This window comes from Orycteropus afer, unplaced genomic scaffold (assembly GCF_000298275.1).
Source record: "Orycteropus afer afer isolate SDZICR_OR568_19922 unplaced genomic scaffold, OryAfe1.0 scaffold00191, whole genome shotgun sequence".
In the NCBI taxonomy this organism is placed as follows: Eukaryota; Metazoa; Chordata; class Mammalia; order Tubulidentata; family Orycteropodidae; genus Orycteropus; species Orycteropus afer.
The window spans coordinates 1,448,435-1,462,227 of NW_006921778.1; the positions used below are offsets into that span (position 1 = coordinate 1,448,435).

A 13,793-nucleotide genomic window follows, 5' to 3' on the forward strand; every position below is an offset into this window, starting at 1 on the left:
GACCCATGTCACTTTGTTGTTGTTGTTGTTGTGTGCCATCGAGTCAGACCGGACTCATAGCAACCCCTCCTTGGGTTTCTGAGGCAGTATCACTACGGAAATAGATTGCCCAACCTTCCTTCCGAGGAGTGGCTTTAGTTTTGTGTATTTCACTTTACATAAATTGTATTTTAATAAAATGCATTTAAAAAAGAAGAAGAAAAAAAAAGTTTACCACCTCAGAAATCCAATGGGGGTCACTATGAATTGGAATTGACTCAGTGGCAGTGGATATAAGAAGAAATCATATGTAATCAGCACATATGTGAAACTGTGGCTGAGGAGACTGGCAGTCACATCACTTAATGCTGCAAGTTAAGTCTCATGTACCTAAATTCCCTTAGCATTTATTGTCAAAACATGCTTCCTCCCTTTTGACGGGAGATAATTCATTTTTCACTCTGGCTGCCGGAAAGCTCAGGGTGAAATGGCCTAGGCATCTCCGTTAGCTGTGTTAACATCTCTCTGCTTCCTCAGCCTTTCCCTTGTCCCAATTACTTCTGTAAAGTAGTTCTCCCTTATCTGTGGTTATTTGTTATTGTGTTTCAGGTGCTGTAAAATCAGTTTTTGACTTACAGCTGTATTAATGGCTCTCTGCATTTTAAACTTTCCAGTAACTGTGTTTTCCCTATACCTGTGCCTATTTGCTATAAGCTATGCCTATTTTTTAAAGGTGTAATATAAACAGACGCTATTAGGAGAATGTTTATTTGATACAAAGTGGACTCCTTTGTCTCAAGGGCATGGCACAGAGCTGTTTTTATTCACATGTAAGGCACAGAATAGCCAGAGGTGCAGCATGAGGTCTACCTCAGTGTCACCCTTGATGCTGGAGTTCCATGACAGGAAAACCATAGTTGTACAGTAGTTCATAACATTTCCTGTATGTCTACTTTCTTTTTCTTTCTTTTGCCTCCCACCCATTTTTGTTGTTGTTTGTAGATGCCGTTGAGTCAGCTCCAACTCATAGCGACCCTGTGCACAGCAGAATGAAACACTACGCTATCCCTGAGCCCATTGTTGCAGCTACTGTGTCAGTCCACCTTGTTGACGGCCTTCCCTTTTTTCACTGACTGTCCACTTTACCAAGCATGATACCGTTCTCCAGAAAATGGTCCCTTCTGACAACATGATCAAAGTAGGTGAGACAAAGTCTGGCCATTCTCGTTTCCAAGGACCATTCTGGCTGCACTTCTGCCAGGGCAGATTTATTAGTTCTTCTGTCAGTCCATGGTACTTTCAGTATTCTTCACCACCACAACTCAAAAGCATCAACTCTTCTTCAGTCTTCTTATTCATCATCTAGCTTTTATGTGCATTTGAGGTGCTTAAAAATACCATGGCTTGGGTTAGGCACAACTTAGTCTTCAAAGAGATGGCTTTGTTCTTCAGCACTTTAAAGAGGTCCTTTGCAGCAGATTTGCCCAGTGCAATATGTCGTCCGATTTCTTGACTGTTGCTTCCATTGGTGATGATTGTGGAACCAAGTAATATGGAATCTTTGACAACTTCAGTCTTTTCTCCATTTATCATGATGCTGCTTTTTGGTCCATTTGTGAGGATTTGCGTTTTCTTTATGTTGAGTTGTAATCCATACTGCAGACTGTAGTCTTTAATCTTCATCAGTAAGTGCTTCAAGTCATCCTTACTTTCAGCAAGCAAGGTTATGTCACCTGCATATCGCAGGTTATTAATGAATCTTCTTCCACTCCTGATGCCACATTCTTCTTCATATAGCCCAGCTTCTTGGATTATTTGCTCAGCATACAAATTCAATAAGTATGGTGAAAGGATACAACCCTGGCCAACTGACTTGAAGAGATCCATACTTGTACCCATCCTGAAGAAAGATGATCCCAGAGAATGTGAAAATTATCTAGCAATATCATTAATATCCCATGCAAGTAAAATCTTGCTGAAGATAAGTCAAAAACGGTTGTACCAGTATATAGACAGGGAATTTCCAGAAATACAAGTTGGATTCATAAGAGGATGTGGAACAAGGGATATCACTGTTGATGTCAGATGGATCTTCCCGAAAACAAAGAATATCAGAAAGATGTTCACTTGCGTTTTATTGACTATGCAAAAACATTTGTGTGGATCATGACAAATTATGGATAACATTGAGAAGAATGGGAATTCTGGAATACTTAACTGTGCTCATGAGGAGCCTGTACATAGACCAGAAGGCTGTCATTTAAACAGAACAAGGGGATACTCCCACCCATAGGGGGATAAAATTAAATAACTCAAATCCTTTCTGAGTTACTACCTATTTTTCTATTTCATTCCTATTTTTCTATTTCTTATGTCTGTTTTTATGTTCCCATTTTATTCACTGAAATATTTTTGTTGTTGTTGTTGTTAAGTGCCATCAAGTCGGCCCTGACTCATAGTGACCCCTCCTTGGGTTTCCGAGGCAGTATCACTACGGAAGTAGGATTGCCCAACCTTCCTTCCGAGGAGTGGCTGGTGGGTTTGAACCGCCAGCTGTCTGGTTAGCAGGCAAGTGTCTTAGCCACTATGCTACCAGAGCTCCTGAAATATTTTTAGAGAAGCAAATTGTGCCCTTGTTTATTTAGTTACTGAGACTTTATTATTTAGAAATTGACTACTCTCTATATATTTTTAAAATCTGTTACTTCCTATATGAGCTAGAAACCAGTGGACTTTTCTGCAGAAAACTGGCAAGTCAGCCCATATTGTGACTATGCCTCCTAAGGAGCAGCATATGCTGCTTCACTTTCCTTTCCTTCCCCCAAGGAGAATCTGTTCTTAATTATTCCTGATCCTGGGCTTGTTTGTTATTGCAGCCATTATCTGCAAAATACCAGGACTTCCATCTTAATTGTTTAATTTCCAAATATTTGAGGGTTGCTTTTAATTTAATTCCATTGTGTTTAGAAAACATACTCTAAGCTTTCCATTTTTCTACAGTGTTTTTTTTTTAAACTTTGTTATAGCCTAGTGTGTGGTCTAGGGAGCTCTGGTGGTGTAGTGCCTAAGGCACTTGACTGCTAACCAGAAGGCTGGCGGTTGGAACCCACCAGCCCCTCCTCGGAAGAAAGATTGGGCAATCTACTTCCTTAGAGATACCACCTCGGAAACCCAAGGTGAGGTCGCTATGCGTTGGCTCTGACTCAATAGCAGTGTTTGGTTGGGTCGGTTGGTAGTATATGGTCTATCTCGTGAATTTACATTTGCTCTTGAAAAGAAGATGTATTGTGCAGTTCTTGGATGGAGTAGTCTATACATGCCGATTAGGTCAGGGTGCTTTATAGTGTTCCAATCTTCTATATCCCTACAGATTTTGTCTAGGTGTTCTTCATTTGCTAAGAGAGGGGTATTAAAAAATTCCCATGATCATGAATTTGTCTGTTTCTCTCTTTAGTTCTGTCAATATTTGTTTCATATGTTTTGAAGCCCTGTTATTAGGTGCATATGCATTTATGATTGCTCTGCTTTCTGATTGAATTTACTCTTTTATTGTAATGAAATGTCCCTCTTATCTCTGTCAATACTCTGTCTTAAGGTCTACTTTATCTACTTTAGTATAGCATCTCCAGCTTTCTTATGTTTACTGTTTGCATGATACAGCTTTCTCCACTCTTTTAGTTTCAGTCTATCTGTGTCTGTATATTTAAAGTGCATGTCTTGAAGGTGGCATTAGCTGTATCTTGCTTTTCTCTTCCATTCTAATAATAATTTCATTTTCAAGGCATATTTAGTCCATTAATATTTAATATAAAAAATGATATGGTTAATTTGGGTCTTCCAACTTACTCTTTGTTTTCTTTGTTACATCTGTTTTTGTTCTTTTATTCCTCCTTTCTTTTTCCTTTTGAGTAGATAAAATATTTGTTAGAGTTGTATATCATCTGTTGGTTTTGGCTATACCTCTTTTTTGCGTTACTTTTTAGTGGTTGCTCTAGGAATTACAATAAATATTCTGAACTTTTCAGAGCCTACTTAAAGTTATTATTCATCATTTAATTGTTTTTTTCTATTACTCTGTTTACTCCTTGAGGAAAAAAAAAATGGCTTGAGTAGGTAGGCACACATGCTTGGGTCAGTTAGCTTGCTTGTTCACACAGAGATACTTATTCTGGGATGGATACTGGGAGGCAAACAGCCCTGGACATGGAAAACCAACACTATAGCTCCTGCTCTCCTGCCTACCTGCTGCACAGCTTGGAGTGACTAACTGAACCTCTTTAAGCTTGGGACTGCTCCTTTCTGGGTAACACTAAACTGCCTTCCTGGTGACATGGAATGTGATGATGTATGTGAAAGCACTTTTTAAACTGTCAAGGGTGCTGACTGAACCAAAGGGACTATTATCCCATCTCAAGATCCTAAGTCAGTGTGACTGCCACCTAAATGAGCACATTTTGCACAGCCTTGGAACACTTGGTCCATTGTCTTGGCTTTTCTTGTTCTCTCTGGTCCCTTAAGATCACACCTCTTCTCTTCTGTAGCTACTCCAACTGCCTCAGACTTTGATATTGCAGCTTCAGTCTCTGGCAGAGGCCAGAATATGTGGAGAATTTTAGAACATAGGGAGGAGTTTGACATTTATTCTAAGTACGTTGTTGTTGTTCTTGTTAGGTGCCATTGAATTGGCTCTGATTCATAGCAACCATATGTACAGCAGAATGAAATACTGCCCAGTCCTGTACCAGCCTCACAATTCTTGCTATACTTGAGCCCATTGTTGCAGCTACTGTGTCATTCCATCTTGTTGCGGTCCTTCCCCTTTTTCACTGACCCTCCACTTTACCAAGCATGATATCCTTCTGCAAGGAACAGTCCCTTCTGACAACATGACCAAAGTAGGTAAGACAAAGTTCGGCCATTCTCGCTGCCAAGGAGCATTCTGGCTGTACTTCTTCCAGGAGAGATTTGTTAGTTCTTCTGGCAGTCCATGGTACTTTCAATGTTCTTTGCCAACACCACAACTCAAAAGCATCAACTCTTCTTCGGCCTTCCTTATTCATTGTCCAGCTTTCACATATTTAAGAGGCTATTGAAAATACCATGGCTTGGATTAGGCACATCTTAGTCTTCAAAGAGACATCTTTGCTCTTTAGCACTTTATAGAGTTCTTTTGCAGCTACAGTTCTTAAGTATATATATTTTTTAAATGTGCCACATACTTTGGAGGACAATTAAATACCACTCTGGTGGCAAAGTGCCTAAGGCATTTGACTGCTAACCAGAAGGCTGGCAGTTCAAACCCACCAGCCACTCCTTGGAAGAAAGATTGGACAATCTATTTCCATAGAAATACCACCGCAGAAACCCAAGGAGGGGTTGCTATGAGTCAGATCCAATTCAACAGCAGGGAGCTTGGTTTTGTTTTGTTTTTGAACAATGTTAATGCTAAAGGTAGGTGGTCGTGAATGATTGGTGCTATGTGATGGTACTCAGCAAGGAGACACAGAATATCCATTACTGCTACTCCTGTGAGGTTCCAAACAGGGAACATTTAAAAGACAGCCAGGTGTCACCTGATCATAAGTGGGGCTTATGTAAAACCATAGTGCAGACCTCTATGGACAGCAAGGCTGGAGTATGTCGCTTAGGTTCATCATCCAACCTGCATTTTTACACATTCTGCCTCCTAAAACTGAAGAAAGCATTTATAGCCCCCTTTGGTTTAAAGAGGGAGCTCTGGTGGCATAGTGGGTAAGGCAATTTGGCTGCTAACCAGAAAGTCCACAGTTCAAACCCACCACCTGCTCCATGGGAAGAAGATGAGGCAATCTGTTTCCATAAACATTTACAGCCAATCGGGGTCACTGTGAGTTGGAATTGACTCAGTGACAATGGGTTTCTGGTTTGGTTTAAAGGGGAGATGCTCATTAGCTGTTAATAGTTGGTATGCTGACTTTAAAAGCTTCCTCATATCCTCCTGATCCTCTCCCACACTCATACTGAGGCCTCCACGGTTACTTCTCCAGGGTAATGGAGGACAGCAGAGAAGAGGCTGTGGCATTTGCCTCATCTCTGGGCCTCTCAGAGTGGAATAAACACATTGACACTGAGTCCATTTTGACTCATAGTGACCCTATAGGATACTAGCCAATAGGATTTCCAAGGCTGTAAATCTTTACAGAAGCAGACTACCTCATCTTACTGCCACATCATTCTCCCACGGAGCAGTTGGTGGGTTCAAAACACTGACCTTTGGGTTAGCAGCCCAGCATTTAACCACTGTGCCACCGGGGCTCCTTTCAGAGTGAAAAACAGTCTCTTATCCATCTTTTTACCTCTGCTTCTCACTTGAGGCCAGGGCTCATATACTGAATAAAGAATGAGAAAGAAATACTAGTCAGATCTCTAGATCCTCTTTCCTTTCCTCATAATCCAGCTTCTTCAGGATATAACCTGGTTGCCCTCTCTTGAGTCCTGCTCTGTGAGAGCTCCTCCATAGACCTGCCCAATATGATTATTACATTGAGTAAAGCTGTGCTTGGGAAATCCACATAAGATAACTGAAGAGAGGTATCTTTCTTCTTAATTCCATAAGTAAGTGTTTAATAATGCAAATAATTCAGAAATATCTGTCCACTCCAACTCAATGTACCAGGAAACCCCACAACCTTGAGATAATCATTATGAGAAACCTTTCTGCAGAAAGGGCATGGAGGCAGCATCCTCCAGCCTCCTCTAACTTCACAAGGGAGAGACAGAACCATCAATGAAGCATCAGTCCAAGGTTGATTCCTTCAGGCTAAGGTCAGACGTGCCACCACCCTTTAACCTTCTTACTAATTCTGACTTCAACTGTCCCTCCAACAGTACTCACTACTCCTCTGCTAGGTTCAGTAATTCATTGCAATGGCCTCACAGAACTCACAGACAATACTCACAATTATGGGGTTTATTAGGAAAGTAACAGATTACAAGTCAGGTTCAGGAATGCTTAAGTACAGTCCTTCCATCAGGACAGACTCCCCTCTGCTGTACCCAAAGGCACACCTTTTTTTGGCCCTTGACCTCTCAGCCTGGCCTTCCTTGGGCAACTGTTACAAAGCTCTTTTAGCTCTGCCAACAAGTACATATAGGTGCGACCCTCTCTGCCGGCAGGCTTCCTGCCCAAAGGCACTCAGCTTTCTTGCTCCATAAACCAGCAAGCCCATTGCTCTGTCTTGTGCCACTGTCTGCTGCCATTGCCTCAGTGCAGCGATCTTGGGTCCCAGGACATCCTCCACTCTTGGCTTTGCCTTCTTGATTGTAGTAAGATCCCCCTTTCTGTCTCTTGGAGAGCTCATTTTAAGCCTAACAGAATGGCAGAAAGGAGTTCTGGTGGCACAATGCCTAAGGCATTTGACTGCTAACCAGAGGATTGGCATTTCAAACCCATCTGCAGAAGGGAGATGAGGCAATCTACTTCCATAAAGATTTACTGCCATGGAAACCCAATAGGGGTCACTGTGAGTCAGAATCTGCTCACTGGCAATGGGTTTGGTTTCTTGTTTCTGGAATGGCAAAACTGACCAATCCTCACATCAGGGTTCCAATACCTTATTTGTACAGTCCCACCCCCACAAGAGTGCCGTGTACCTTATTTACATCATTAACAAGCTATCCAATCCCCTTGAAGGACCAACAGCACCTTATATTTGCCAGTCATCTGGTGGGAATCACAAAGACCATGGCTAGAAGAACCATACCAAGTAATTCATGGCACCACACTCTGGAATTAAGTGTGTGCAGGAGCCACTTTCACTAGCATGTGTGCTCACTGGGGGCACTACTCCTCTTCACCCACCCTCTTGGCTGTGGTAAGTGGTGGGTACCTGCCCTCCATCTGCATAGAACCTTCTTCAGTAGTTAAGTGTCTCCCAATTGTTAGCAGCTCAGAGTATGATCCATAACAAGGGAAAAGGGATAAGGCTGAGGTAAAATATGCTGCTACTGAGTCTGTGCTTCTTTTTTTGCTGTCTTTTAGTATATAGTGATATGGTGTCTGTGGTGGTTATATTTGTGTGTCAGTTTGGCTGGGCCTGGTTGAGTGGCTGGGCAGCTGGTAGTAGTTATTCCCCATGATGAGACTGGCAGTCAACTCCATCGTGGGATCTACCACAAGCAGCTGAATAGCTGCCTTAGGGAATGTGGTCTGCTTCCTGTATATCAGTAGAAGCCTTGGTGAATGGTCTCTAGAATATGGCATGCTTGGACCATGCATGTAGCCATGTCGTTATTCAGCAGGCTACCATGCTCTGCCGACCTTGGGCCTTACATTGGACTTGAGTTAATGGCCTGCCATGTGGTTTGGTAACATCGGGACTGTGCCTTTTTACTCATCAACCTTGGGCTTGGCAGCCTCAGCAGCCAGCAGCTGTCTGAGTGAAGAAAAGCCTCTAGCTTTGGTGGATCAAGAGCTGGAGGCAGAGCTGAAGCCCAAGGCTGACGGGCTTTCACCCAGGCCCTAGAACATGGCACTTTGAACTTGGACTTAAAGCCTCCAAATTGTAAGAATAAACTCCTGTTTGTTAAGGCCATCCCATTTGTGGTGTATTTCCTGTCAGAGCAGTACTAGGTAACCAGAACAGTGTCTGTATTTGTTCATTTGGAAAACGATAATTTTGACTGCCCTCACTATTCTGTGGTGGAGATACAATGGTGAAGACCAAAGTCTCTTCTTTCATGGAGCTTGCATTTCAGTAACAGGGAGATGACAAACACAGAAGTCAAGTTAAAAAAAAAACATTGCTGTTGAACTGATTCTGGTTCATAGTGAACCTATAGGGCAGAGTAGAACTGTCTCGTAGGGTTTCCAAGGCTGTAATCTTTATAGAGGCAAACTGCCTCATCTTTCTCCTGCAGAGCAGCTGGTAGGTTCAGAGTACTTACCTTTCAGTTAGCAGTCAAGCACATAACCACTGCATCACCAGAAGTCAGATTAAAAAAAAAAAAAACTTCACTGCCATTGATTTCAACTCATAGTTGACCCCCCTTGGGTTTCTGAGGTGGTAAATCTTTACGGAAGTAGATTGCCCAGTCTTCCTTCTATGGGGTGGCTGGTGGGTTTGAACCACCAACATTCTGGTTAGCAGTCAAGTGCCTCAGGCAGTATGCCACCAGAAGTGGTCATAATTACTACAAAGAAATAGATAGTGATAATTACTACAAAGAAAATAGGATAATGGCCTAGGGACTGTGGGGGGAGAAGCTAGAACTCAATGCTTTAGGTAAACTGGTAAGAGAGGGCATTTGAGCTGAGAACTGAATGATCAGTAGAGATTTGGGTGGAAATCAGTCTAGGCAGAGGAAACAGCAAAAGAAAAGTCCTTGGAGGAGTTTGGCATGTTACAGAAGTGAAGAAAAGAACGAGCAATACGAACAGAGCATGGTGAATGAGGAAGAAGGTGGGCAGAGGGGCATGGTCTAGATCAATAGCTCTCACCTTGACCACACATTAGACTTATCTGTGGATCTTGAAAGAAATTTCCAATGCCTGGGCTCCACCCCCAGAAATTGTGATTTAATTGGTCCAGGGTGGGGCCTAGACATTGGTATTTTATAAAAGCTCTCAGGGAATTCCATGGTGCAGCCTGGGTTGAGAATCACTGGTTTTGATCATGCAGGGTGTTATAGACCATGGTAAGGAATTTGGACTTTTGTTTCTATGGTAAGGAGTTTGGGCAATGGGAAACCACTAGGTAGTTTGGGCTAGGGGAGTAGCATGATCTGATTTATGTCTTTAAGAGGCTCACTTTGGCTTCAGTGTGGGGAGGTAGGAGGTGGTTACAGTAGCCCAGGAGAGAAGTGATGGTGGCTTGGACCAGGGCTATACTAGCAGAGATGGTGAGAAGAGGATATAAGTGAGAAGAGGATAACTTATTTGGGATGAGTTTTGGAGGCTGTGTTAACAAGATGGGTTGGATTTGGAATGTGACACAAAAGGAAGTCAAGATTGCCTCACAGCCTTGGCCTGAGCAACTGGGTGGATGAGATGGGAGAGATCAGGGAAGAACCGGTTTGAGAAGTAGATGGAATAATTGTGTGCGCTGATTGGAGGGAGAGCCTGAGGCTTGTCTTCTCTCTAATGTAACTAAAGGATATAGGCAGCCACATGAGGTTAATTAAATTATTCTCAGAGATCCTGACTCTAGTAGCACTAATAGTTTTCTTAAAGTTTTCCATAGGTAAAGACCAAATGCCATTGATCAATTTTAGTGCATGGGACCTGGGAGGAGAAGGAAGTTGGAGAGCAGAAGAGAAACTGAAGACACTAAGCTTCTTTCATCCAGGAATCAGCCTGGGCATGTTATTGTTTACTGCTCTCTAGTCAGCCCCTAGGAGCTCTGGTAGTGTAAGGCACTTGACTTCTAACCAGAAGGCTGGCGGTTCAAACCCACTAGCCACTCCTCGGAAGGAAGGTTGGGCAATCTACTTCCATAGTGATACTGCCTCAGAAACCCAAGAAGAGGTTGCTATGAGTCGGGTGCAACTTGACATCACATAACAACAACAACAGTCAGCCCTTGATTAATGGGGACCCTGTGCACAGTGGAATGAAATGCTTGCTGAATCCTTTGCCATCCCCATAATTAGCTGGGGGTCTGGTTTTTGTGAGCCATAAGGTTTTCATTGGCTGATTTTTGGAAGTAGTTCACCAGGCCTTCCTTCCTAATTATCTTAGTCTGGAAGCTCCACTGAAACCTGTTTAGCATCATAGCAACATGCAATCCAGCGCTGACAGGCTGGACAGAGGGTAAGGATATACTTTGAGAACTTGCGTATAGCCAACGTGTGACTTGCTGCAATAATGAATGGCACAGTGATACACAGAACCCAGAAAAGCAGATTAAGAAATTTGCATTTGACTTTAAAATATTTCCCCCTTAAGAAATTACCTTGCAGCATATGTGTAGCTCATGTTAAGATTATCTATAGTTAATTCTCCTTCCTTGACTAGGCCCTGGGTGTCTGACTTTAAAATAACCTAGACTTTAAAGTCATAATCCAATTATTAGAATTGCTTAGGAAGAGAAAAAATATGAAATCTGTTAGAAGAGTTTATTTTTTTTCCTCATGGGAGAACTTAGGTTAAATGGTAGTTATGGATCATGCTAGTTGGTTATTAGAAATGTATCCTGATTATAAACCTCTAGAGGGCATGGACTATCTCTTACAGTTTCTATTTTTTTGAAAATGCCTAGAGTCTACTCATTCTGGGGCTTTTTATTGGTTCATTTCGTAAAGTCATGGAATCTTCTTAGCTGAAGCTCTTCTGGAGTCAGTGCTTGACTGAATGGCCAAGCAGGAAGATGACCCATCAGAAGGTTTCTAAAATCCCAGCAGCCCCTTCTGAGACACTTCTTCATTCTTTTTAAAGAAATTCAAGATGTGGCTGCCTTTACTTGAAAGAAGAAAGAATTCAGAGTGGCACAGACATTTGCAAAATGACCATGGTCTGAAAGTCCTTACTAAAGATCTTTAAATTGCAACTCCAAATCTCATAGGCAATGCTGGCAGCCTGTGAGACTAGGATGAACTTTGATATGTCATCTTCTAGAGCTCTCCCATGTGGTAAGCTGAGCGAGAGCATTCACTCCCCACTTGAGTGCTTAATTCCTTTTTGTCCACATTTCACTGACAGATAACTGCAGCGACCTGAACTCAGAACTGCAGAGGGTGCTGACGGGGCTGGAGAGTGTCGTCTGCGGCAGGAAGAAGAGCAGCTGCAGCCTTTCCGTGGCTGAGGTGGACAGGCACATTGAGCAGCTGACCACTGCCAGCGAACACTGTGACTTGGCTATTAAGGTAGGGCCTCACCCCTACTCCTCTATCAGAGTCTTCCAGATTATATAAGGGGAATGGTCACATCCCTTTCTTTAGGTTTTCTGAAATGTCTGTTAGGGACAAAAGCGCTTATGAAAACTGTGCTGTAGATTGGGTCACCAGGTGGAAGCGTTGTTGTTGTTGTTATGTGCCGTCAAGTCAGACCTGACTCATAGTGACCCCTCCTTGGGTTTCCGAGGCAATATCACTACGGAAGTAGATTGCCCCATCTTCCTTCCAAGGAGTGGAACAACCAATCGTGGAAGATCAAAAGGGCAGTATTTGCACAGGGAGATAGCTCAGGGGGCAGGAATGCGTAGGAAAGAAGGACACAGGAAAAAGGTAACCACAGGGAGGAAATGGAAGAGAGCTGTTACATTGTGGGGATTGCAGTCAATGTCATGAAACAAAATGTGTATGAACTGCCGTATGGAAAATTCGTTTGCCTGGTAAATTTTCATCCAAATCACACACACACAAAGTCATTAAGCCAGTAGCCAAGATCACTAGTTTTGCAGCAAAAAATAATAATGTACTTGGAAAGTATTAGACTATGAGTGTTAAGTCACACCATTTAATTTGGCTCATTTATTAACCTGGATCTTTGACTAAAGCTTTAAGGCCTCTGGAATGTTATTTTCAGAAGTTATCAATTAATGGTGCTAACAAGGAGGAGGTTCAGGGTCTGAATGGACCTGTTGTCTTCACAAAGAATAAGTCATCCATCCCATGCACACTGGAGCAGGGTCTCGGCCACACCTTTCACAAGCTACCATCTTACTACTGAATGAGAATCAGGGGAGAAGAATTGGCAGTATGTACACAAACTCATCGAGAACAAGGGGAAAGACTAGTCTTTTTGATACTAGGCCTCTATAGCTTCATACTATTTAACCATAGTTTAGTTATCTAGGCATTGCCATTCAAATACTACCTAGCTTAAAAGTCTCAGAGAAGCCTATGCCAAGGGAAAATGTGATTTGTTATTGGAAAAACATCTTAGGACTGTAGGCCCAAGTTTCCAGCAACAGAAGTCCTGGCTTTCGTTAAAGAGCTATGGTGCCTCAAGGTAGCCTATGATGTATGTTTATGACACAGCTGGTTTTCCATTTTCATTCATCTCAATGATAAATACACAGTTGATGTGGTTTGGGATTGGGAGAAGCAACCAGGGGTGCTTTTTTCTCTGGAGTCTCCTCAGCTCTATGTTTGATCACAATGTCAACCTGGGTTGACTAGCCTCAGCACTGAGAGGACCAAGGGAAAGGGGAGGCCAAGGACTTGTGCCAACCACAAAGGGGCATCATGGGCCTGGAGCAGAGCCAAGCAGGATAAGAATCTCAGATTTGAAAGGAAGGACAGAGTATAGCATAGGGAAGTGACAACAAGATTGGGTAATTGTCTTCACCAGGGAACCAGTGTAAGCATCCAACAGTGATACATCCTTATGGTCTTCGTATTTGAGTCCTTCTAGTCCACTGTCTTCTGCCCTAACATAGTACTTCTCCTTCCTCCTTTAGTATCAGTAAACACATGCTTCCTCTTCCACAGCACAATAACTGTGAATGAATAGTTTCTGAAAACAAGTAGAATGAGTGCTTCCTTTTTTTTTCTAATTTTATGCATGTTTCTTTCCCATTAATATTCTTTAAAATGAATGGTTTTAAAAAATTATTTCCAAGTACTATTAAGATTCTATTCCTTTTGATTCCTAACTGTCTTATTAATTAATCAAACCCCTGCTGTCTTAGAGTTTCCTCTTTTCTGTGTCACTGAGGTCTATTTTCGTCTTTCCCATCTTGGGACTGAGTCTCATTCACGCCATGTGAATTCTGATGTGACTCTAAACACTGAAAATGGTGATGTGATCTGTCTTCTTGCTGAGTTTGAACATGGAAAGCCTATAATTTCAGAAGCTTCAAGTTAGGTTTTGTATGCAGTTTGTATCTTTGTGT

The 13,793-nt window shown here is 42.3% G+C and overlaps 1 protein-coding gene across 1 annotated transcript in view; it reads left to right on the plus strand.

Moving 5' to 3' along the window:
• Positions 1–13,793, plus strand: part of MCC (MCC regulator of WNT signaling pathway) — a 712,607-nt gene that overhangs the window by 603,535 nt on the left and 95,279 nt on the right. Inside the window, exon 7 of the mRNA XM_007947572.2 lies at positions 11,657–11,820. Within this exon, the coding sequence (XP_007945763.1) occupies positions 11,657–11,820 (164 nt within the window). The remainder of the gene's footprint in view (positions 1–11,656; positions 11,821–13,793) is intronic.